This window comes from Psammomys obesus, unplaced genomic scaffold (genome assembly GCF_907164565.1).
Source record: "Psammomys obesus unplaced genomic scaffold, mPsaObe1.curated_primary_1811, whole genome shotgun sequence".
NCBI classification, from domain to species: Eukaryota; Metazoa; Chordata; class Mammalia; order Rodentia; family Muridae; genus Psammomys; species Psammomys obesus.
Genome location: NW_026591086.1, coordinates 40,759,561 through 40,786,397, shown reverse-complemented (window position 1 = coordinate 40,786,397; position 26,837 = coordinate 40,759,561). Strand labels below are relative to the sequence as shown.

General features: G+C 39.1%; 1 protein-coding gene across 1 annotated transcript in view; it reads right to left on the bottom strand.

Annotated features, from left to right (window-relative positions):
• Positions 1-3,590: 3,590 nt before the first annotated feature.
• Scel (sciellin) overlaps positions 3,591-26,837 on the bottom strand; it is a 101,823-nt gene continuing 78,576 nt past the window's right edge. The window contains exons 23-32 of the mRNA XM_055609796.1: positions 26,656-26,715; positions 26,487-26,546; positions 26,302-26,358; positions 18,774-18,836; positions 15,275-15,367; positions 14,308-14,379; positions 12,014-12,088; positions 7,920-8,028; positions 5,729-5,831; positions 3,591-4,359 (exon numbers count right to left, since the gene is read on the bottom strand). Of these exons, the coding sequence (XP_055465771.1) occupies positions 4,343-4,359; positions 5,729-5,831; positions 7,920-8,028; positions 12,014-12,088; positions 14,308-14,379; positions 15,275-15,367; positions 18,774-18,836; positions 26,302-26,358; positions 26,487-26,546; positions 26,656-26,715 (709 nt within the window). The 3' untranslated portion in view covers positions 3,591-4,342. The remainder of the gene's footprint in view (positions 4,360-5,728; positions 5,832-7,919; positions 8,029-12,013; positions 12,089-14,307; positions 14,380-15,274; positions 15,368-18,773; positions 18,837-26,301; positions 26,359-26,486; positions 26,547-26,655; positions 26,716-26,837) is intronic.

Here is a 26,837-nt window from a genome sequence, read left to right as displayed (position 1 = left end):
TCTTATTTGAAATTGCCCTTCCCCCTCCTGCCACATTATGTGCAAAACTACCCTATTCACACAGTCAGCATGCTTCATATCCTGCTTGGGTTTATGACTGTGGGTTTTCTCTCTCTCTCTCTCTCTCTCTCTCTCTCTCTCTCTCTCTCTTTCAAATTGCTCCTCCACTTCCTTTCCCCCTACAGAATGGAAGTTCCCTTCAGTGAGATCAGGGACCTTGGCTGTTTTGTTCAGCACCAAGGCTGTTGAGTAGCCATTTCCTCCAACCAAAACTGAGAAAGCTGGGGAAGCTCAGAAAGCTACAAGATTCACCAGAGGCCTCGCTAAGGTTCTACAGACAATAAGCAGTTGCAGGGACAGGGGCTTTACAATGAGCCCTGCCTGCAGGTCCTGCGGGAGCTCTGGAGATGATGTCCACACTGGCTGGGCAGCAACACAGCTGTCACTGAGCTGCTCACATTCCTGAAAGCAACCAGAGTTCTCACAGGTTCACCAAGCTAGACGCGTGTGGGACAGGTACCCTGTCTGGGTTTGTAACCTTCCTGGCAGGAACAAAGGATTCTAAAAAGAGACACTTGTGTCCCTCACTCTGGTTATCAGGCTATTCAAACAATGGTCCCCACGGAATTGAGATCGCCAAAAATGCTAAAGCCTGATGCCAACCAGAAGCATACTTTGCCTTTTGGGAAGAAATTTCGCAATGTCTACACTGTCTGAGCTCCTGGTTAGGACAGACTGGGAGAAGATGGCCTAGGCCAGGAGGGTTCCTAGATACCTCTGTTTGTCCCTCTTCCCACTGGAGGAGCATTGTATAAGTGTCTTCATTTCACCATTTTTTAGTCTAGTTAACTAGACAGCTGAGGACATGCAGGTGAACCTGACATGTTTTGATTGTTGCGGCTCCAGATTTAACCTTAAGGGTTAGTGCCAGGGTGAGTAAGTGTGTACTCATGTCTCCTCAAGAAAAATCACACAACACAGACTGTCAAAGAAAAGGCCAGAGCTGTTTAGTAATTGAATGAATGAATGATGATAGGTTAGAAACTATGGATTCTTTTTTACACTTGAAAAAAAAAAAAATCATTCTTACCTTGTGCACTTTCCTACTGGAGAACCATTTCCCAGAAGCCACACTTACCAAATGACAGGTCAAAGATCCAAGGAATCGTGCCTGCTCTATGCTCTCCCCTTTGAGAAAGGGTCTCACGACGTCATCCAGGCTGGCTTTCGATTTAGAAGTCTTCTACCCAACCACACAAGTGTTGGGATGGTAACACCACCCTAGTTGCTGCCCAACTTTTGCATTGTGAATAGTTCAAATAAAATTCTAAGTACAAATGAAGCAGTCAGTGACCGAAAGGTAAGTAACGAAATAGATCATATGCAGATAAGGTGAGCAGTAGAAGCAGATTAGTAATCTCTGGAATGCTTGAGCTCCTGGTGCATTAGAGAATCAATATTCTAAAGCTGAATGTCAAACAATTTAAGAGGGTTGTTTATGGGTGCCTCTAAGGAAATTACCGACTCCTGTAAGACAGGTAGAACTGTACAAATCAATGTATTTACGCTGAACCAAAACAATTGTATTGGCAACTGCAAGTCAGTCTTGTTTGGCTGGAGCTCTGAATCCAGCTGAACAGGACATTGTTCCAAATGCTCACAACTTTCCATCAGAGTAAACAAATCAGCAAGTCACCAGCAGTGGGAGCTGGACTGTCTTACTACTCAGATCCAAGGAGCAATTGCAGCCAAATACTTTAGGATGTATTGAATCAGCTCTTCTTTCTTGACCTTCCTTTAAAAGCGCATGCTCTGTTAACAAAGTCTGTTCTGAAATAATAGCCCTTCTTGTACTTTTCAATTATAAAAGGATACTGCTGTGGGTTTGAGGGCATGGCTTTGGTCAGTCTGGGGTATTTAGTGATGGAAGGGATGAACAATGTAGTGTTCACCACACAGGAAGGAGAATCCAGGTCTGGTGCCCAGCACTTCCTATGAAATCTAGGCATGGTGGCTTATGCCTGCAAGAGTGTATGGTGGGGAAGGAGATGGGACCGTACCTGAAGGTGGCTGGATAGCTAAGAAGAATCAGCGAGCTCCAGATTCAAAGAGAGATCGTGACTCAGAAAAGGGGAGGGAAATAACTTGAGCAAGAATCAACTATCCCTAACCTCCACAAACTTGCACACAAATATGTAATTTCACATACATCACATCTGCACACCATTCACAAAGGAAACTGTCTTATCAAACTATTATTTCTCTTATGGAGACTTTTTAAAATTTTACATCAGAGCCAGGCACTGTGGCACATGCCTATAATACCAGCATTCAGAGAGGCAGAGGTAGGCAGTTCTCCCTGAGTTCGAGGATTGTATGGTCTACAAAAGGAATCCAGGACAGCCAAGGCTACACAGAAAAACTGTCTAGAAAAACAAAAACAAAAAATGAACAAAAAAACTACATCAGAATTCATGATATGGTATTGGTGATTTGGTAATCTTGTTCAGGAGCAGTGTGCCAATTATATCACAATTAATTGATGGCAAAAATAATGAAATCTTCCAAATTGTTAAAAAGAACCTGTCGTTTCAATAGTGAGAAAATGCTCAGACATAATGGAGTAGTCTTAAAGAATCAGAAACCTTTGTCTGTCTGATATGTGTATACTGTTTCTCCAACAGCTTATGGCTTGCTTTAATACATTATTGTACAAGAAAGTGTCCATAAAACGGCTATAGAAAAGTGAGAAGTGAGTTCTCTTCAGATTTTTATATTTTTAAATGATATTCACATGATTTTAATTACTACAAAGCCATTGAAATGCTAATGTACTTTTAAGACAGACGAGGGCGATTTAATCCTTGCTTTCTGCAGTCAATTTCAACTCTAAGAAAATTATTTCTTTTGATCCACTCTGATAGCATGTAATAAAAGAACAATAAAACATATGGCTCAATTACCACTGCTTCTCATCAAGCATGAATTAATGAATATCAAATTATTATTAATTGTTTTTTTCTGGCTCCCTCCCTACAGGACAATTATACACTGCTGAATTTTGATAAGCATTTCGTGTTTAACACTTTGTGGACCAGTGTCTAAGAGGAGCAGATGCATAGACTTATTACACTGGAGAATAATTATTTAAATTTATCACGTTGCAAATCATGCAGTCATCTTTTAATTTCCCTTGTTTGTTTTCTCATAACTGCTTACAAGTGCCCGGGAATTTGACTGTCCCAGAACATTCCAGTCATTCTTTCTTTAAGAAACAGTTGCCACGTGCCTATCACATACTTTCTACGTTTAATTTTTCTATGTAAGCACTAATAATGATTTCTTGTATGATTATTGAATTTCTAATTCTTTAGCAAAGGAACTTTTTCCAAATAAAAACTGTATGATATACAAACATTACAGAAATTGACAGCTAATTTTATTATTCTAAGCCTTCTGCAAGCATAAACTATAACACGAACATACATAACACGTTTGTAATCCATAGCTATTACTGCTCATATTATTTGTACACCCAGATTTTGAAATGCATGCAAAGAAAGTTTAACAAATTACACATGTCACATGAGTTTACTTATCACCCATAGAGATATTTATTTCAGTTTTATGAATAGTCTATAAAAGCTATGCTTGTGAGAAACTGAAGGATGACACTTAGGTGGAATTGCTTATAAGTCCCAATATAGCTAACAAACATGCCAACATATTTCTAAACAGGAAACTCAATTTTCTTTCAGAATCAGAGGATGAGAAGAGCAGAGGGGGAACCTTAGAAATTATTTTGTCTCATGTCTGTGGTGTCACAGAAGACTGAGAACTTTAAGTTATTTTCTATGGTCCAAACAACTTCTAATGTTGACATCTTGCTGCAAAACTTTATAGAAAAATTTCTAGGCACATTTTCTTTTGTAGAAAAAAGGATATCTTCCTTCCAGCAGCCTATATGTCAGGGTGTCAATAATGCTCTAATTCTAAGGGAAGATAGGTGAGAAGATGAAAAACTCGATTATAATGGAAACCATGATGAGCAGCCAAAAATGGAGCAGGGATGGCTTCATTAGGGTTGACAATTCTTACTGCCATTTGCTTTGGTGACTAGAATTATGTGGACCTTTTATCACTAAATTTTGCCAGATACCAGATGGTTCTTTTCATGTATGTGACCTTATTCAAAGTAATGAGATTATTTGTGCAACAACAAAAATGTTATTTTGATATAAGAGATAATCTTCAATGTAACTCTTTCTTAGATTACATATTCTTAAAATGTAGCTTTAACTTCTTTAATGAAGGCTTTCCTCTTCATTTCCACATGTAAGCATTATTGAATCCATTTTGCTGAAAATTTAAAAACAAAGGTAGACACATAAATCAATATGAAAATGAAACCCAAAATTAACATAAAAAAAACAATCATTCTCCCAGAAAACCATGCTGGCTTAAGCATTCCACCATTTCTTCTAGGCCTGGATTCCTCACTTCGGCTTTGGTGAAGCATGAAGCGCCACTCACTGTGTGTACATATTGAAGAACAAGTGGGAGTCATGGCTTATGAGTATGACCTTTTAGAGTGTTATTATGGAGGGCACGTAAGTAGACAGGGAGACATGAAGGCCAGTGACTCTTTGCTGAGCACACTCCTAAGTCATGTCAGGGACTCTTAGGAGTAAAAGTTTTAAAATTACCCCATGGACACCCAGAATTGGGATAGAATGTTAGATTGGTTAGGGCTGCAAGCTTACAAAGAAATATTAATATGAGAAACAATCTGGAGAAAGCAGAAGACAAAGTACAAATACAATTAGGCTGGGTTTTTTTTTGTTTTTTGTTTTTTTTTTATTCTGAAGCCTGATGGAATGCGGGTTTATGGATGTTTTTCCAGATGTAGCCACTCCGGTAGCTCATTAAGCTCATACATTTGCCATTAAGTTCTGTACTTTTGATCCAATGGATGAATCCCAAATAGTTCCATTCACTACACCGAAGTCATCAGGAATAGAGGCCCTCTGAACATTTTGACTATGGACCTTGCCCTCAATAGCAATTTGTTTCTCTTTGTTGTACTTACTGTTGAATCTAAAAATAAACTGACCATACTCTCTTGTAATAATCAGTTAAATGGCATAGGACTTTATGTTCAGACATATGCTTCAAGTGTTTTACATCAGCACTTAAATTTCTCATGTTTAGTTAAAAATGCATGCCCATAACATCTTGCTTTCTCTTTACTGATGCTAATTAAGAGTCCAAATTATAGAAACATTTGGTCTTGCATTGTTAAAAAAAAAAAACCTCAAAACTTTAAATGTTATATTTAACATAAAATTATATAAAATTAACTATTTCAGGTAAAAGTAACATTAAAAGGCATTGACTGTAATTACCAGACTGTATTTAAATGTATTTCCAAGTTAAAGTACAAAAAAAGCATCCACAGAAATTATTCAACTTAAATAATCATTTAATAAATCAGAAAAAAAAATATTTCTTTTTCACAAACTGGAAAACTTTCCACATACGAAAAAAAAGTATAAATATTGATGGGTTTATATCATTAAACCAAATACTTCCACAGTTTAGCCTGCTTATTTTTCATTAGTTGTAATTAATAAAGTATTGACTTTTATTGAAATACCTCATATTTAGCAACACTAGATAGTCGCCAGAGTTAGTAAGAATGGCTCTGCTCACAGGTTGTAACACTCACCCATCACTTTAGAGTAGCAAGGCTCACAGTGAATGGTCTGCCGATAAATCCAAATACTGTCACCTGCTTGCAAATTTTCCAAAGGCCGTTTGCATATTTCACACTAAAGAAAACAAGTTTATATTACAAACTGAAAATGCATCCTCAGGGGAGAAGGGACAGAAAACTTTCAGTTCTTCCAAGACCAGCCCTCTTAGAAAGTCGCAGTCAGCCCTGAAGAGGAACCACGGAGGAAATGAGCGCACTGGCCTCTTACCACAGCCCTAAGTTCACAGAAGTTTCTACAGCACCTTGTGGCAGGCAGGTGCCGTGCAGGGACGCGCCCCCACGGAGGTTTTCTATGCAACTCACGACCGAACAGATAGAATTTTTTTTTTTTTTTTTTTTTTTTTTGCAAATTGGCTACGCCAAGGACAGGATATCCACCCACTGTCTCAAACAAAACCACAGGTTTGTATTTCTCATTTGCTTCCACAAGGCAGAGCTGTGCGAACCTGCTGAACCAAACAAGCTGCTGATCATAGCGGGATGGGTTTGGGGTGTTAGGAGTGTGCTGGTTACAGAAGCAGGCAAGAGTTGCCTTCTGGTTTTGTTGTTGTTGTTGTTGTTTTTAGACGTTGGTGCTGAATGGTGATTGCCCAGCTTTCAAAATACTGGTTGGTTTTCAAGATAAATCACTAAAGCAATTGGTCTTTGATTCATTTATTAAACATTTAAAACTAGTTTAAGTAGTTCTCCGTTCTCACGGCTGTAGAACAATTTGTCTTTTTCTATGAGCACAAGGAACATTTTTGTTCTGTTAGAGCCTCTAATGCTTCAAAATGGAAATGACTCACTTAAAATATAAATGAAATTTATTTCAATTTACCAAAGCAATAATCATGAGAATGCCTATTTTAGAAGATTTTATGTACGTATACGCTTTTATTTAGGGGAGCATATTATGCAACTAGAAATACTTTCATCTTAAAAATCAAGCAATTGTTTAATTTTCAGATCATATTTTTATAATCCTGTACTGGGTGTTGGTTTAGTTTGTTTTTTATATTTGTTTATTTACTGGATATTCATAAATATATATGCCATGAGACTCAAGAGACAGAGAAAAACTTGTGGGAATTAGGTTTTTTTTTTTCCTTCCAGAATGTGGGTTCTAAGGATCAAACTCGTATCATCAGATTGGCTGCAGTTGAGTGAACAGGCTGACCCATCCTGCAAGCCTAGATATGTGGTTTTATAGTCGAAATAATGCACCAAAGCAATCAATGGACAAAGCGGTACATTTATTTGGCTAAAATGAATAATTTGCCTCAAGCATAGCATGCGACCACTAGAGAAGACTTAAACTTAGGCAAGTGATTTTGAAATTGGATGCACATTAGATAAATCTAAGGAGCTTTGAATACTACCAATGTACAAAAATAATCTCTGAAATCTTAAATTTTCTGTCCCAGTATTCTAAGGATTTTTTTTTTCCCTTCATCAATTCTTATGATTATAACTTGCAACCAGTGTTGGGAGCCACAGCCCAGCCAATGATCTGTTTTCTAGCTACGGAAACAGAGGCTGTTGTCACTTAACTGATTGCCCAAAGCCACATGGCCACCATACTGAAGGGCAGACGCCAAACTGAGATCCTCAGACCCCAGTGCAGTGCTCAGGCTATTGCACTGAGAGGTGCAAGGACCGACACAAGACAAGGTGAGGAAAAAGAGCTCATTAACACTTGGAAGCCTTTGCTAGCGAATGTCTCTTTTACATAGTAAGCCACGCTTAACCACGGTCTCAATGGCAGGCAGAGTTTAAACCATTGTGAAGACCTGACCTCATGACAGGACAGCCGCTGGCTTTATTCTCAACAGTCTATTGTCCGTGTGTGATTTTATTACACATATGACGCAATGCATTGTTTATTAAAATGTGGCAGAAACTTAAGAATGAACAGGTGTTTCTCTTTTGCACAGACTTAAGTCTCCCGAGAGATGCATGCGAATGAATTCTAAGCCTGAAGCCAAGGCAGTACTCATAGACCTTTGAGAGTGGAGCTGCAGAACATGGAGGGACACTTGAGCAGCGTAATGTGGACCGCAGGGTGCTTGGAGCCTTGACTTCATTCCAAGCATTTCAACAGATGCATTTTTCTTGTTGTACAACCTTAATACTCAGCAGCATGAAATAAGCATGGGTTTACCTTGAAGCAAGTAGAATGGCAGCAGATTTGTAATTCATCTAAAATCATTTTGGTTTCTGCCCCCAAGGGCTTGCGGCAGTAAGTGCACATATCTCTTTCAATGACAGACCTGTGGTGACATAAGAATTACAAACCATTTAAAATTTGCCATCATGTAGGGACAAGCGTGTGCCTTCAAAGTCACGTGGGAGCATGGTGATCCTGACGGAGCTGTAGGAATTGCCCTAGCATCTAAAAACGTGCTGTTTATTCATCCTCATAATAGGATTAAGTCTCTAACGATGTCAAGGAAACAACACAAGGGAAATGTCTCAGGTTTTAATTTACCAGAAAACCAGAGCATGTCTGAGCAGGAAAAGAGTCTCAGTTTCCCTTGAAGCTAGAAGAGCATTTTCATTAATTTACATACATCACTCTCTACACTACACAGGGAAATTGTGCGGCAGGTTAATGAAAATTTTTAATTCTGAAAACATTCAATAAGCTCAAAATAGAAATCCACTCAGGAGTGTTTATAAACTCATAAATGATGAGTCCATACAGTTAGAGTCTCTTGGTGTTGTGGAAAGAAGCGGGAGTCAAGGGTGCAGATCCCGCCAAAATTAACTTCTTCTCTAAAGGAAGGGATGGCCCTGCCAAATTTGATGAGGAAAAAGTAGTTTTCCTTACTTATTCAGAAACTTAATATTCTACAACAAATGAACTACAGATATGGTCAACAAGAGCCAAAAATCTTAAATCATGTCAGAACCTTAAGTAAGGCCTATTTCCTTTTGAAAGGTCTTAGAATTGTCTTAAACCACTCCCTGTAGATTTTACTGGTTTTGAGGCATTATTAGCACATGGGTCCAGAGTTTCTAGAGCAGCAAACATGATAAGGTAATGAAATAAAAATAGCCAATACTTATGTCGTACCTGCATAAATTAATTTTGTGGTGAGCTGCATCCCTGTACACTAACGCTTGTCACCCTACCAAGAGAACTGTTCAGATGGTTCTGACTGTGCATGCATACCATACGCTATAGAACACTCATGTGAAGTATGATGTGTCCGTGTGCTTTCCTTCAGCAGCTCAGTTCGTCCTGAGAAGTCAGGCCGGTTATCTCATGACTGACTTTATAGAAAAGAGAACAGAGACACAGAACAGCGAGGGAACTGCCATCCTCGGGCATCCACTGAGGAGGTCTGAATGAAGCAGTCTGGCCCAAAGTCCCTGGCCCAGGGTTTAAGGGAGCTAGTCATGTGCACCACTCCTCTACCACCCCTTCAAGAATCCAAGCACATCAGCTTACCCAGGGGCCTCCTTCTTGCTTAGCTTCTTTTTAGGTGTACAGATTTTAGTATGTTTATCCTATATCATATGACTAATGTCCACCTATAAGTGAGTATATACCATGTGTGTCTTTCTACTTCTGGGTTACCTCACTCAGGATGATCTTTTCTAGTTCCCACAATTTGCCTGCAACTTTCATGATTTCCTTGTTTTAAATTGCTGAGCAGGACCCTGGATAAGATGATCAATCCTCATTCAGAAAGGCAATGGGATTGACATCGAAGAGGGAGAAGACAGGGAACAGGACAGGAGCCTACCACAGAGGTTGTCTGAAAGACTCTACCCAGCAGGGTATTGAAGCAGATGCTGAGACTCATAGCCAAACTTTGAGCAGAGTGTAGGGAATCTTAGGAAAGAAGGGGGAAATAGTAAGACCTGGAGAGGACAGGAGCTCTACAAGAAGAGCAACAGAACCAAGAAATCTGGGCACAGGGGTCTTTTCTGAGACTGATACCCCAACCAAGGACCATGCATGGAGATAATCTAGAACCCCTGCACAGATGTAGCCATGGCAGCTCAGTCTCCAAGTGGGTTTCCTAGTAAGGGGAACAGGGACTGTCTCTGACATGAACTCAGTGGCTGCTTTTGATCACCTCCTCCTGAGTGGGGAACAGCTTTACCAGGCCACAGAAGATAATACAGCCAGTCCTGATGAGACCTAATAGCTAGGGTCAGATGGAAGGGGAGGAGGTCCTCCCCTATCAGTGGTCTTGGGGAGGGGCATGGATGGAGGAGAGGGAGGAAGGGTGGGATTGGGAGAGGATGAGGGAGAGGGCTACAGCTGGGATACAAAATGAATAAATTGTAATTAATAAAAAAAATTAAAAAATGAATCCAAACAGAGAATAAGGGGATTGAGGGAAAGAGAAAGTAAAAGAGGAAAAGCGTTAAGAAAAATAAGGAAATCATGAAATTTGCAGGTAAATGGTGGGACCTGGAAAGGATCATCCTGAGTGAGTTGTCCCAGAAGCAAAAAGACACACACGGTATATACTCACTCATATAAACATACAACATAGGGTAAACCCACTAAAATCGGTACATCTAAACAAACTAAGCAAAAGAGAGGACCCTAACTAAAATGCTCAATCCCCATCCTGAAAGGCAAAGAGGATGGACATCAGAAGAAGAAGAAGAAAACAGGAAACAACCTAGGAACCTGCTACAGAGGGCCTCTGAAAGCCAGAAGAAGAAAACAGGAAACAACCTAGGAACCTGCCAGAGAGGGCATCTGAAAGCCTCTGCCCTGCAGTCTCTCAAATCAGATGCTGAGCCTGATGGCCAACTGGTGGGCAGAGTGAATGGAATTTTATGTAAGAAGTGGGAAATAGCAAGAGATGGAGAGGACAGGAACTCCACAAGGAGAGCAACAGAACAAGACAATTTGAACACAGGGAACTTCCCAAAGACTCATACTCCAACCAAGGACTATTCATGGAGATAACCTAGAACCCCTGCACAGATGTAGCCCATGGCAGTTCAGTGTCCAAGTGGGTTACATAGTGATGGGAAGAGGGACTGCCTCTGACATAAACTGATTGGCCTGCTCTTTGATCACCTCCCCCTGAGGGGGGAGCAGCCTTACCAGGCCACAGAAGAAGATAATGCAGCCATTCCTGATGTGATCTGATAGACTAAGATCAGAAGGAAGGAGAGGAGGACCTCCCCTATTAGTGGACTTGGGGAGGGGCATGCATGAAGAAAGGGGAGGTAGGGTGGGATCGGGAGGGGAGGAGGGAGGGGCTTATGGGGGGATACAAAATGAATAAAGTGTAATTAATAATAATAATAATAATAATAATAATAATAAGAGTAGATAAACTGACTGGTTTTACATTTTCAATCATTCTAATCACTAGATACAAACATATAGGTATATAAAACTTTATATATATGTAAATTACACAATGATTCATATATATGTGCAAATTACATAGTGGCTTACATATATTTATAAATATTTGCAACTTTTAATTTACGATACAACTACTTGCATATACATATATATCTTCCCATTTAAGACCAGAGCACACCGAAAGCAGAAAATTACATTTATATATCATCATTTCATTCCACAAGCACCAGAAATCAAGGGCCAGATCAAGGGCCAGAAATACAAAGGAAGAAATGGTCTCTTCCCATGAGACACTCTTTGCACTGGGGAGGCCATGGACAGGGAATGCCATCCAAGAAATAATGACTCTAACTGCATTTCTTTTAGCAAGTGGGATATGAGTTCAAACCTTCAAGTATCACTTACTGTGCCCACCACCGCATTAGAAGCTAAAGTTACACCGAAAAATAAGGTATGTCCTTACTCAATCGAGTTGAATCCAGAATGTATTGGCCCAATAAATCCATGCAGCTACCTTTGGAAAGAAGGGAGTGTGGAGGGCGATCTAGTCAAGCAATGAAGCCTAGGTATTCGTAATGTAGCAGGCAGGGGACTCCACGGAATCACCAGCAGTAAAGAGGATGGCCAGGGAAGCAGTTTGGAAGGCATAAAAAAGGTCTTCTAAAATGACATACATAAAAACCAGACAGCAGCCAGGAAGCAGGTAAAAGCGTGCAAAACTGTACTGTGGTCTCTTCGTGTATATTCCTAACAGTTTCCTACCTACCCACCAATCACCAAAAGAAGATGGGGAAAAGAGAAATATACATACATGTTCACAGACATTAAGGTGTGTGCGTATGTTTGCATATATACGTGTGTGGATGTACACTTCATGCCTATGTTGGAAATACAATCATACTCACCTATCTGAAGTTGAATAAACAGTTTGTATATATTTTCCTGAGATATTTTCCTGATATCCATCCTTTGGCGATTTACTAAAAATTAACATAGGGACATGTGAAAATCAGAACATTTCTCCTAATATTGATATAATTGCCTCCACACAGGTAAGGAAATATTCCTTCACCCACTACTGTTATTTTATTATTTGTGACATCGTAGACCCAGGTGATAGCCTTACACCTTTCATTCTTTCAGTCAGAAGAAGTGATGGTGCAAAAGCCAGAGCAAGTCAACACATCCCCGGGGGGAGCAGAACAGGCTGAGACAGAGTCTTAGTCTAAGTGTGAGCAATGAAGGCATCATTGTTTTTCATGATCTGTACTTCTACCTCGCTTACTTTCTAAAATAAAGCCTGTTTGTCTAGAGGCACAGGCAGGAAAATCACAAGACAACAGACTGTGCTCAAAGCCAACCTGGACAAACCGGCAAGATCCTGTCTCAAAACAAAAAAATAAATAGAAGGGCTGGAGAGAAAGTTTAGCAGTAAAGAATCGGCCCAGTCTGTACAAAGCCCTGGATTCAATTCTCAGCACTACAGAAATTAGCCAGATAAGTAATTTAAGTAAGTAATATAGTCTAAAATAAATCAAAACACCAGTGTGCACACACAACACACACACACACTTTCTCTCTCTCTCACACAAGCCCTTGAGTACCTTGCCAAGGCTGTTACGTTAGTAAATGGCAAGCAATAACTCAATCTTGAACCTGACTGCAGAGACAGCGCACTACAACTGTGCTGTCAGCGTCGATTTCAAGAAAGCTGGAGATGTTTGAGAGACATCGCCGTCACGTTACATTAACAAACAGTAGCAAATCCATCTTTTCAAAATACCCTACAGATTATTGGTCTGACATGCTACCATATTGTCTTTTATAGTTACAGTTCTCAAACACAGGATTGCATCAGAAACATGTCAAGTTTATTAAAACACAGAGAGCTGGGACCCCAAATGGCTGAGTTTCTGATTCTTCTGGTCTGGGGTGAGGCCAAGTAATTTTCACTTATGTCAAGTTCAGAAGTGATACTGCTGAAGCCAGCCCAGAAACCACATGAGAATTGCTGGTTATATGTGCTTACACAGATATTCAAATAACATAAACAATAGTAGTTTACAAAAGTAAACCATAGTCAATATGGTTAAATAACTCAAATATGTTTTGGTTTCAGTACTTGCATAAATATGGTTAATAATTTGTAATCAACTATTCAATGTGTAAAAAAATCTGGGAAAGTGTTTAGTTCTAGAAGTTTACTGTTTCTTAAAGATTGATATGACAGCTGGTGGCCTCTGTTTAAATGAGACACTTCTTTAGAAAGGAATATGTATTGATGTGCTATCCCAGGGGTTGCCAATGTGTGAAAACAGAGTACCTGTAAGTATGGAATAAGCGTCTGTTCCTTTTATGCTACTTGCCGATGTTTCATTTCTTGTCTTTACTGTGTATCATCCATGCTGTTTATCTATGTCCCAACTTCTTCCGGGTTCAATAACTACTTATTATTTTAACTTTCTTTTAAAGGTTTTATCTTTTAGCTTAACTAAAAGATAGTAGGAATTACTCTAATGGAGCCACCACAGAGCGAGATTTGAAGTAAGAGAAAAATCACTTTAGAGGTTGCATATGTCAGTGACACATGGGTTTTCGCACAGAGGCATTGAGCTGCCTATAGGGACTGTCATCACTCACAGATGTCACACATGTCTGCATTTGTGTACTTTGACATTATATTACACTATAATTTGGCCAATTCTCATTCTTAAAATATATTCCTTGGAAACCAAATGTGTTGTGAATCCATGACCTTGGTTGACACTTTTCTCAGTATCCATCATTCCAAGCAAACAGTTATATGCGATATTGATTCTCTGTAATTTAGGCCATGGTGTATCAACCTGAAGATATACTTTCTGTGTCAGATTGGGAGTAGAGACTTTGAATTAAGGTGACTCAAATTAAGAGACTGTTACAGCCACACAGCCATACACATTTGCCTGAGAACATTTGTTGGCGATCTTACGAGTTACTCATTAGTTGTTTGAAATACCTTTGAGTCCACACAATGACTATAAGTCCTTTATCAACTAAATATTGGGAGCAACTTAAGATACTAGATGTGTAGAACTTACAACAGTCTTAAACTAGCTTCTCCATGAGAAAAACGCTCCCTGAAATGGTACTGTCTCCTGCATGGCACAGATCACTTCATAGCTATAAAAGTCAACTATCTGCTGCACTTTTCCATCACCTGTTCTCCACGTATGTCCTTGTATAGACAACGGTGTCCTTGGGCCCAGCCTTCCTGGTCCCAGAACTGGGGCTATAAAAAAAAAAACAAAACAGTTAGCTTACTGTTGAAATGCCACTTTTGAGGGCAATAAAAACAAAACTATTTTCCAATTTAATGCAAAAAAAAAAGTTATATACATATATTCCTTCTAAACCAACTGGTCAAATGAAAATGCTCATATCATTAATCAACTCCTGAAGAATTTGCCACCTCTCCCATTTAATTATTAATATCCCCTGTCTTGTCCTACTTTAGGATTATTATTGTGAAAACTGATGGTTCAGGAAATTTGTCTTAGAGAATGGAGATCATTTTAACTCTCCATGTCCTGTACTGTAGCGTCTGTTTCCCTAACGCCCCATTCATTCCTAAGCCCTAAGTTTCCCCACATACCTTAAGTTAAAAGTGGACTTTAATTGACTATTCAAACCCCAGATTTAATGATAGACAGATCTAGTTCAAGAGGTGAATACCCTTAAGTCAGGGGGGAGTTTTCATAGGTGAGAACACTTCTTGTTGCAGGGGAGCCAGGTTCAATCCCCAGCACCCACCTTGGGGGGCTCCCAATCACCTGTTATTCCAGGTCCAGGGGATCTGATAATTTCTGGACTCTGTGGGCTCCAGCACATGTGTAGTGCACATATATGGACTCAAGTGCAAACAGAAAATAAAATAAATCTCTAAAAGAAGAGTGTCGACATCAATGTCATAGTCATATTTTGTGTAACTGTAGACTTTAATGCAGCAACTACATTTTATATTCTTCTATGTATAACCCATCAATAACTGAGTTGCTGACTCGACACTCTGATGGAAGGGTATTTACATATAGAAATTCCCATGCTCCAAAGACAGAATTAGCTTGCCTGTAAACAAATAAACACAGGGGTAAGTGTGGTCATAGGCGTTGTAATGTCTGTAGTACCTGAGGCTGTTCCTGGCTTCATAAGAATAGACAGATGTTCCTGTGGATTCCTTGAATGGAGTGTTAGTGAATCCATTGACTTGGCCATCTATTCTGCAAGAGCAAACACAGGCGTTTGACAATCAAAATCAAGGTCATTTATAAGTGGTTTTGCTTTATTAAAATTTCACTCAGTGGACAGTATTTCTTTACATCTACCTGGTTCCTGCATGGACACATACAAAACACGTAGTCTGCTTTGCTGGCTCCACAGAAATCATTGTCTTACTTTCAATAATCATCCATAAACACCGGCTATAATTATCTAACGCTATGACAGAATGTATTTTTATCAAGGATAAAATCCACTGAAAATTGTTTCCTCGGTTGTTTTCCCAAGAGCAGCGCCCTTTAGAAAGGTCCCCTTGTACCACATATTTCAGAATTCACCATCGCAAAGAATGATCCAGAGGTTGCTTTGAGACATTTCAGTTTCTGTTTTGCTTTAAATGAAAGGTAACACTTTGAAGACTGGAGAGATCTGACCTAGATTTCCGCTGATCTAAAAATGTCATCATGTTTAACAGAACATAAACACATTCCATTTCTCCCCTGGAACAGAGGAAATTCTCAATGAAAAAGTAGTGGAAATAGTAGCAATTTTTCTTCTTCTTGGTTGGTAAGTTTTGGGGGCAAAGACATGAAAAGCTACAGCAGACTTGAGATGTTCATTAAGCCTTATTTTCAAACAGGCTCCCTGTGGGTGAGTTTGTGCATTTGAGTGCTGGTGCCCACAGAAGCCAGAGAAAGCAATCCCTCTGGACCTGGAATAGACAGTTGTGAGCTAACTGAGCGTGGGTGTCATCTATCTGATAGATTGAGCCATCTAGCTGATCTCATCCTATGTAACTTTTAAAGAGGAAAACGTGTCAATCAATCATTTCTGACACACACACAAAATGAAACTAATAAAATAAATCAAAATATTATAGGAAAGTACCTGAAACTATCTTAGTTTTTAAACTATAAAAAAATTATTCTTGGCTAAATATACATTAAATTTTCTGAGTATAAAACTATGAATTGAAGAAAGAATAACCTTTCTCTCTGTTTTGTTCAAACTTTACAAAGGTATGTGATGTATTGATTTTAAATGCATCAGGCCCTAACATCATCTATTTAAAGCTATTACATTCATGTGATTCTAAATGTGTATATATATTTCTATGTCAATAAAAGTTTGTGGGGAATTATGCATATAATTATGCAAAAATTAACATATTGTGTATTCATCCATAATAAATTACTCTGCATTTGTTTGTATTTAAAAATCTTCTTACCCGAAAGGAAGATGTTTTGTGAGTAAATTTTCTTTGTTTCTTAAATTTATTTATTTTTATTAATTACAGTTTATTCACTTTGTATCCCAGCTCTAGCCCCCTCCTTCATCTCCCAGTCCCATCTTTCCTCCCTCATCTCCACCCATGCCCTTCTCCAATCCACTGATAGGGGAGGTCTTCCTCCCCTTCCATCTGACCCTAGCCTATCAGGTCTCATCAGGACTGGCTGTATTGTTTTCCTTTGTGGCCTGGTAAGATTGTTTCTCCTTCAAAGGGAGGTAATCAAAGAGCCAGCCACTGAGTTCATGTCAGAGACAGTCCCTGTTCCCATTACTAGAGAACCCACTTGGAGACTGAGCTGCCATGGGCTACATCTGTGCAGGGGTTCTAGATTATCTCCATGCATGGTCCTTGGTTGGGGTATCAGTCTCAGAAAAGACCCCTGTGCCCAGATTTCTTGGTTCTGTTGCTCTCCTTGTGGAGCTCCTGTCCTCTCCAGGTCTTACTATCTCCCCCTTGTTTCATAAGATTCCCTGCACTCTGCCCAAAGTTTGGCTATAGCACGTAGTGAAAAGGTGGAATCAAAACTATCATAGAAGGTTTTCTTGCATGATTATTAGGTTATGTCATTCCAAGAATAATAAACTTAGCACAGACCTCGTGAAGAATATTTAAATTTAGTACTTTCTTAGAATTTATAAGGCAGAGGCATCTTGGGAAGATTAAGAAAGGAAATGGGTTGGTTTTTTTTTTTTTTGAGTCCTTCATACATGGGTAGGATCAGTGTTACACATGAAGAGGTTATCAGATCCTCCCTCACTGAAGTTATGTGTAGCAATAAGGTATAGCTTCTATCCTAATGTGTATCTTAATACCAAACAAGATATTAACAGTCACTCATAGTTTTAACACACTTAAACTCTGTTGTACAAATAAATTTCAAAGTGAGATTTTGCTTTGTAGCTAGGAGAGATTTCTGTGTGCTTTTGAACAAGAGATATACAAGAAAGAAAGTACTGGGTACTTCCTTCACCACTGAAAACCTACCAAGCAACAGTGAGTAAAAATAAATTCTTGCAACCCAAGTAAAAGGCTTTGAATTTTCATGACACCTTTTATACCAAGTAACAGGACTGAGCAACAGGAAGGAGAAATTCTAACACAATTAGAACATTTTCAATTTTTCTGTACTATATATTATAATGCTGTAACTTTTTTATTCAAATAGTACTTATATTTAAATTTCATAAAGCAATTCAACTCCCCAGAAAAATCTTCTGAGCATTTATCCAGTCACATATAGAATTCCTAAGAAATAAAGCGATATACGCCGAGGAGTGGTATAACTGGATCTTGAGGAAGCGCTATTCCTAATTGTCTGAGAAAGTGCCAGATTGATTTCCAAAGTGATTGTACAAGTTTACATTCCCACCAGCAATGAAGGAGGGTTCCCCTTTCTCCACATCCTCTCCAGCATGTGTTGTCACTTAAGTTTTTGATATTAGCCATTCTGATGGGTGTAAGATGGAATCTCAGGGTCGTTTTGATTTTCATTTCCCTGATGGCTAAGGACATTGAACATTTATTTCTTTAAGTGTTTCTCTGCCATTCAATATTTCTCTATTGAGGATTCTCTGTTTAGCTCTGTACCCCATTTTTTAATTGGATTACTTGATTTGTTGGTGTTTAACTTCTTGAGTTCTTTATATAATCTGGATATTAGCCCTCTGTCAGATATAGGGTTGGTGAAGATCCTTCCCCAGTCTGTAGGCTGTTGTTTCATTCTGACAACAGTGTCTTTTGCTTTACAGAAGCTTTTCAGTTTCATGAGGCCCATTTATTGATTGTTGATCTTAGAGCCTGTGCGGTTGGTGTTCTCCAACAGGAAGTTGTCTCCTGTGCCAATGAGTTTCAAGGCTCTTCCGCACTTTTTCTTCTATCAAGCCACAGAGAAAGACAGTGCAGCTAGTTCTGACCTGATAAACTAGGGTCAGATAGAAGGGGAAGAGGACCTCCTCTATCATTCGACTTTGGGAGGGGTATGGGAGAAGAAGAGGGAGGGAAGGTGGGATTGGGAGGTGATGAGAGAGGGGGCTACAGCTGGGATACAAAGTGAAAAATTGTAATAAAACAATTTAAATTTTAAAAAAAGAAATAAAGCAAGTTACAATTAATCTTACCTTCCATTCTTGTCTTCAAATATGTGAGAACTTACTTCAGTTAAATTTTCTAGGTCTCGGTCTCTAAAGAAAAGAAAATAAAGAGAAACAAAATCACCATTTGTGTGTGTGTGTGTGTGTGTGTGTATATACTTTATTTACAACACAGTTGTAGGAAACATGAAAAATTACAACAAATAAAAAAAACAATGTATCATCATAGATATTATCATTTTGGTTCTAAGTGTTTTTTAGGAGACTGGAAATTGGACATTGAGCTATTTAATCTACAAGCCTGGGGTTAAATATGAATGTATGTCTAGAATATCCCTGTAGGATAGATAGCAGGCTTGCCTAGCATGCAGAAGGTCCTAGGTTTGATTATCACAACATTTAAATAAATGTGGATTCTATAAATGACAGAGAAGTCACTTTTCGGAAAGCTTTGGAAATCCAGTCTGAAAAGTGTTCAGCTCCCACTGAGTGAGCACCAGGTGTGTCTTGAAGTACCAACCGCACTTTCACATGGATTATCTCATTCAGATCTCACAGAAGCACACAGGACCAGCATCTGGAAAGACTGAATTTCTCAAAGCCAATGAACTAACTTACAGAAGAATCAAGAGCAGAATTCAAACTACTTGCCTCCATAGAACAAACACTTAGATGTTTCATCCGGAGACTTTGTTTGTGCTGTGGGATTACAGAACTATAAAAGCTCAGAAATTCAAGAGGTAAAGGATAAATGCGGCAATGAGATGCTTAAAGGCCGTCTCAATGATTTTACCCTCCTATGATATACAGGGCCCTCTGGCATGTTATGACAGACTAGTCATTTGCATATTGGCATAACGTTAAAAGATCTTGTTTGATGTTCTCATGAGTTTGAGGAGGGCTTTGTCATGAAGCCCAGAGAGGAGCAGAACTGCTGGGCACTCAGAACCATTTCCCCCCTTACTTCCTTCGTGATATAATTCTCAGCCTTCATTTTGTAAATGAGGCTCCTAATAGCCAATACAACAAGGTTTTAGTGAAGAAAATACAAGTCAAGGCACAGTGATTAAGCTGTGAATGAAACAAGTGGGGAAAAAAAGGAATAATAGTTAATAGGATGTGCTAATGTAGAAGTGAGTCATGGATTTCCACAGACTTAGGGGACTTTTTGTTCTCATTTCAGTCCTAAATTCTCACATCTTTGGAATTAACTCCAGTTCCTACAATTCTCCCTTCTCCTGCCCCAAAATGTTGGATTCAACTAAGGTTACTGTACAAAGAAGGCACATATGAATTATCACTCACAAAATTAACATTGTTAGGAGGCAAAATAAAATAAAGTTTCCTCTTCATGTTTATGTGGAAGAGATTTAATACTTCCCATATAATATCCAAGCCATTAATAATTGATAAACCATGTAAATTAAGCAGCATGCTATCGCCACTTAAATTTCACACTTAAAGTACTATCAGTGTGCTTTAAAAAATAGTAGAAATCTGTTTAAATATTTTTAATGTGAGTTGACACATTCCAATGAAACTATGTAAAATATACGGTATTTCAGGAACATCAATTGCTGTTTTAACCTGAGTGATGATGTAAAATTCAAAACTGAATTTCTTGGGTTTTTCAGATAAAGCTGTGTAAGGTCAATCCTGCCAATTTATAATACAGCTAGAAGTATTCGAATTTGCCTAAACCCTGATGGTTTTCACAAGTTCTTATGAAAGCCATCTTTGTGGTATCAGAGCTACCATATTATCTAGCAGCCTTCACCCATAAGAGAGTCCTTCCTGGCTTACAGTTTGAAATATAATGATATTCCCCCAAACTGGCAGTGGTAAGTGGTGAAAGATCGCAGACTATGTGAATGTCGGGAGATGAGAATTCTGGGCCAGGAAGCTGTGCTTTCTCCACTGTGGTAGCACTGCAAGTCAGAAAGCTATGTCTTTTAGTTACAGTGTGCGAGTAAGGTCTAACGTGGACTAGAGCAAGTGTGTGTGTTGTATAAATATGTGAAGATACAAGTCAAGTAGAAAAGTCTGGACATCATGCTCCCCTCTCAGCCTCAGAGGAAACCAGCACTGCCACAAAGACTCGCTCTTAGACTCCTCACATCTGGAACTATGAGGCGGTACTCTCTGTATGTTTAAGCAATATAGTATATTCGTTTGTTCAGATAACCCTAAAAGGTCTGTATCTGGTTTCTCTGCCTGAGGACAGACATCTACAGTTTTTCCAAAATACGTGTAACTGCTACAAATACTGAATGTTTCTCTGCCTACACATTTCATTCTTTTTGGGGTGGGGGCTGTAGTTCTGGAGAAAAGGAAAAAGAATGGCTCCACCGAGAAAGCAGAGGAAGAGAGATTCTTGGGCATTCGTCAGCTACAACGGGTAAGTCAAAAGCTAAGGCCGTGCATGCCTTCAGAGAAGATACTCCCAAAGTAGGTGGACCATCAAAGAAACCACATTATTAGAGGTTTCCGGTAGTATATATATTATTAGATAACAGCACATATCAAGTTTGGTTGGGAAAGCTATAGGGTTTTTATTTGAACCTATACCAGTACTTAAAGGGAACTAAGTGACGAAAAGCACACAGTCCACATTTTCTTGCGGTTCCCACACTGATGGGTTGCAGCAGCTACACCAGCAGATCCGGTAAAAGAAGTTTAGACTGCCCAAGCTAAAGAAGGCAAAAAATAAATGCTCTTTAATTAAGATCACGTGTATTTCGTGGTGTCTTTTACACTGTGGCAGAAGATGAAAAACTGGGAGTCAAGGTGTGAAAAGAGTTTTTTAATAGAAGTGCAAGCCAAATGTTACAAGGTTGCGCAAACACTTGACTCCAAGGCTTTTTGGGTCTTTTCATTTTTATTTTGGTGCTAGGAATAGAGTGCAAGGCCTGACTTGCAAGCGCACTCTAGACCTGACTTCTGCTCAGCTCCGTGATGGGTCTAAGAATGCCTCTCACGTGTAGCTGTCAAAACATTTGGAGCAGAATGTGAGTTATCTAAGGTATAAAGCCACACCTATGTTCTTCGGTAGAAGAATCTTCCGTGTTGTAATAACGTGCTGTGCTTGCCACCGTGTAAGGGAGGACGGTCCTCCCTAAGAGGGCAAATCAAGGGGAAATGTGGAGGTTCTTACAGACAGCTTTTCCTAGGATACGTTCCAACTCGAGAAGGTTATTAGCTCGGTTCTAACTACTCTTCCTTTCTCGTGGGCATGTGGGAGGTGTTTATTAATAGGGTACAATATGCTTCTCTCTACACTGCTAACTTAATCTGCTGTTGTAAAGTTTCCAATGCATGCACAAAACCTAAGAGTTTTCACACAAAAATTAACTATGTTTTTTTTTTCTTTTATGTCAGAAATTGATCTTAGGCATCAGATTTTTAGCTCAAAATGAATCTCCTTGAAAAGAATATTGCATTTAGTGAAATAGCTAACATGATCCCTTAACTTATTGAGATAGAAAAATAGGACCTTACATATTTTTATACTTTTTTTTTCATTGAGTATTTTTTCTCCCCCCCCCCTTTAATAAAGTGGCTGAACTTAAGCATCTTTGTAATAAGCATTTCAAAAACAAGGAAGGGAATAAGTTGCGAGCTGGGAGACTCCTTGTTGATTCATGTTGTAAAATCCCTTAAGTGTTTCTAGAATTTTGAGGCCTTGTTTCTGTTTTTGTTTTATATCCATCTGAACTACAGCGCTGAGAGACGGCTCATTGGCAAGGTGACTGCCTTGCATGCTCATGGCTGTGGGTTCAGTCCGTAGCACCAGGACTGTCAGCTTCTGTACTGGAGGCTGTGGGTCTAGTACCTCGTTGTGCACTTGTTCGCTGGTTCTATTGCAAGCCAGGTCTAGTAAAAATAACTCTTTTATGGCACGTTTTCTGTGTTTGACTTCTATCTGCTGTAACCTGAAGAGAACCAGAGTCATACAAATGATCTTTAATCTGCCAGAGATGCAGCCTTCTCTATCTAAACAGGATAATCCCAAAGGCTTTAGTGTATTATACACCTATAAGACATAAAGATGTTTTATTCAAGAAGTTAATAGATCCGTGTGTGATTTAAGGATTTTAAATATCACACACAACTAATAATTTTAGTGTTCCTGAGTCCCTGTGATACCTTGAGATTGTCATAAGCAAGAAACAGTTATTAGCTCAAGTAAAAAAAAAATCAGTCATAACAAAATATAATTTTTCTATTTAGTTTCAGTGATGGGGGCTTAGATTATTGGAGATATAATACAATACATTTTACCTATGTAGACTATCATAAAGCATTGATTACTCTGATATGTAGTCTTTTATTCACATTATATTTGGTTTTTAGGTTTGGTTTGTTTGTTTGTTTGTTTGTTTGTTTGTTTGTTTGTTTTGAGTCAGGGTTTCTCTGTGTAGTCTTGGCTGTCCTGGACTCACTTTGTAAACCAGCCTGGCCTCGACCTCAGAGCGATCTACCTGCCTCTGCCTCCTTGAGTTTTGAGATTACAGGCATGTGCCACTGTGCCCAGCTTGTATTATGTTTGTTAAACACTTGACAGGGATCAGACATTGTGTGATTATGCTACTATGCTATATAAGGAAAAGAAGAAACACGGTAATCCCATCCATACCTCTAAGGACTTTATAGATAGAAAGAGATGATTAAATAATAACTCACTAAAGAAACGCATGTGTGTGATCTTGTACATACAGAGATTGGAAGGAACGCCCCTGAGTCTGCGTGATAAATACCCAGGCTGGGACCCGAAGGAAACACAGTTACTGGCAATGCAATAAGAGGAAACAGAAAGTACAGGCCAGAGAGGATAGAGATGGGAAAGGATTTTGCTTGTGAGAGAAGAGTAACAGAACTGAGGAGAAATATCAGATTATGGTAGTTTTTGAAGACAAGGTTAAGGGGTGTGGCTGTGACTCAATGATAATAGGAAGACACTGGAGGAGGATACTTAGAAGAATGACATAATGAGATTCCTGTTTTAGAAAGATTACTGTTTATCCCAGTGGATGGATGGATGGATGGATGGATGGATGGATGGATGGATGGATGGATTGAAATGAAGAGTCATGACCAGCAGCAGAAGTGGTTAGAAGGCTGGAAAGTAACCATCACTGCAGCAGTACTATGGAAATACAGGACCACTTCCAGAGGTTATTATGAGGAGCATCCACAGCGGTGATTGGTAGATTGATTGATTACATGGAGTGATGCAATGGAATAATGTACACCTGTTTATATCTTGAGCATAAATATGAGAAATGTGCAGCGTGGAGACAGGCAGAACCTTTCCTCATGGCACAGAACTAAAATCTTGGAAAGTATATGTCAACAAACAGGAAAAGTAGAACTCTGACCACAAATAAAAAAACATTTTTTGCTTTATGTGAATGATGCTTTTATTTTTTAACCAGGAAATCTTGCATATCACTAGCAATATGAGGTACTCTTCAGTAGCTTACGGAAGCAGAAATTGAGAACATTAATAATTAACCTAACATCAGTGTACTGGCCGCAGATGATGACCTCTCTCTCTCTTTAGTGTGGGTTCCCATTACCACTAAGAGCCACGCTATTTCCCATTGAATAAGTGGAAATGCCCTGCCCACCTGCATTTGTTCTGGTTGCTGTGTTCCTAGGGTCTCAGGGATGCCTGTATATATTTCTGACAAATGAGTGTAGTTTATTCGGACTCTAACTGTGAGTTAAATATGCAGCTGCTGGAAATGTGTGCAAAGCCAACACAGAAGGACTCTAATTTTCTGCTGCCACTAAAAGCGCAGGTCCTCTGTCTCGTCACTTTGCCATGGCTCATCCTACTTAGATTTGCTTCAAAATTCTCTTTCTTTCCCTATGCCGAAATCAAGAGGGTAGCATGATTACACAGTAGATACAGGTGTTTGAATCAGTCCATAAACTCACTCTTTTAAAAGAGCTGTCTTTTCTGTTTCTCCTTTGTAAGCTAATTCTTGGCTATTTATCGTCAAATCTAGTAATAAAGGAGAGTCAGGCAAGTTAGCTTAGCCGAGCAAGCTGTCTAAAAAAGTTTTTTTTTAATTCCTTTTAATAGTGATCATATAAGAATAAGGTAAAAATATCTTTTTTTCTGCGGATTTCTGGACAAAGAGTTGCTAAAATTAAGCTACATTTTATAAAAATGTCCTCTTGCAGTAAAATCAAAGGCAGGGCTCCTGTAAGAGTTACCATTGCCGATATAACACATTTGGCAGTGATAGGGGACAGGCAGGCTTTGGGGGGGCTTGTTCCCCTAATCAGACATTGCATAACATGGCTATTAGATAGACCTGTTACTAACGTGACTGTAATCTCCCAAACCTCCTACTGTTAACAAGAAAACTCCACCCAAATAATTGGATTTAAGGCCCACTCAACAGGAAAAAAAGTCATTTCTTATACTAGAAATCTAGACATCTTCCTGAGGCTAGGGTGATCATAGACTTCAGAAAATAATCTGCTACCTCACTCTGGTAGACCAGCGTAATTCCTTACTACATCCTAAATCTTATCCTTATACCCACAGATAAATATAGCTACCTCCTCCTCCTCAAAGAAGCTTCTCTTTATAGCAAATGGAGAGCAGCACAGTAAACCAAAACTAGACACAACGAAGAAATCAGCAGATTGTGGGGAGCCTAGCCCCAGTTGGCACATCTGCGTCACAGCTCCTGCGTCTGTGGCTTATGGAACTCCATAGAAGAGGTTATAGAAAGATTGTGAGAGTCATGATACCAGGAATTCTGCTGTTTTAGAAATGGCTGCATCAACAAGACTAGAACACTGGTGATATTGACAGATGTGATAGTATGAGACAGAGAAATTTCACATCATGGCACATTTTAACCTTGAGAGAGGAACTACCTTTCTACTTATCCATAGTGATCACCTCTGAAACTATATACACACAAGCAATAAAAGCGGACTCTTGTAGGTTGTGTTTATATATCTGTACATATGTGTACATAGCACTATTAAAGAAAAAGAAGCTGTCAATTTGGCAGTTGTGGATCATGAGAGAGGTTTGTAGAAAAGTTATCTTGGTGGGGGGAAAGGAGGGCAGGAGAAGGGAGAAAGTAGCATAATTCTATGTTAATTAAAAAATAGAAAATTGCGGAATAGGTTCAAAACTCAGGGTGTAAGCTCAAGGTTAAAATGTGCCATGAGGCTTTGCGAGACCACACAAGCCTAGGATCGGGAATTTTGAACAACCTTAAATATCCTTTCCAAGTCGTTTTGGCTTCCTCAAAATATATATATTTTTCTTGTTAGTTTTATTCATTTTTCACTTCAGCCTTGAAATTCCTTTTCCTTAAGGGAACAAACATTAGGTTGTCTTGGTACAAATAAGAAGCTTAGAACCCCCAGACCAAGCAACCAGTTCAAGAAGAGTGCAATATGTCTCGGTGTTGACAGGAGGCATGCAGGTTACAAATGGGGCCCTTGAAAACAAAAGAAAACTAGAGAAAATTCCTCCCCCGGGGCCTTGCATCAACATCAGTTAGGTAAGGTCACCTACCCATTTGTGTTTCTGAGAGCAGGAGGCTTCACTTTAATAATATTGTCCAAGTCTTGGCTGTTTAAAATAGTGAAAGAGTGTGGTTAGTGATGGCAGTTTGGAAGATCAATACAGCACTAATAAAAAGTTATCTCGAATAAGAAAAACAGCTGAAAAACGTGCGTTAGCAGCTTTGGTGACATCACCTTTGATCACTTCTGGCCGCTGTACGGCTCCCCGCGATGGTGTCATCCAGACCGCTGTTCCTTTCAGTGCAATAACAGAAAGAAAGCAGGTTAGTAGTAAAGCTGTTTTTCGTAAGGACAATAAAACAGAATGTTCTTCCTGATCAAAACTCACTAAAAATTTTATTACCTTTGGTTGTTTGTGAGGACATCAGGATTTACTTTGATGAACTTGTCAAGATCTTGGTGTCTTTGAGGGGGAAAAAGACAGAGCATTAAGGGTCAGAGGGTTTAGGGAAATGGCCCTTAAAGGGTCATTATATTATATTATATTATATTATATTATATTATATTATATTATATTATATTATA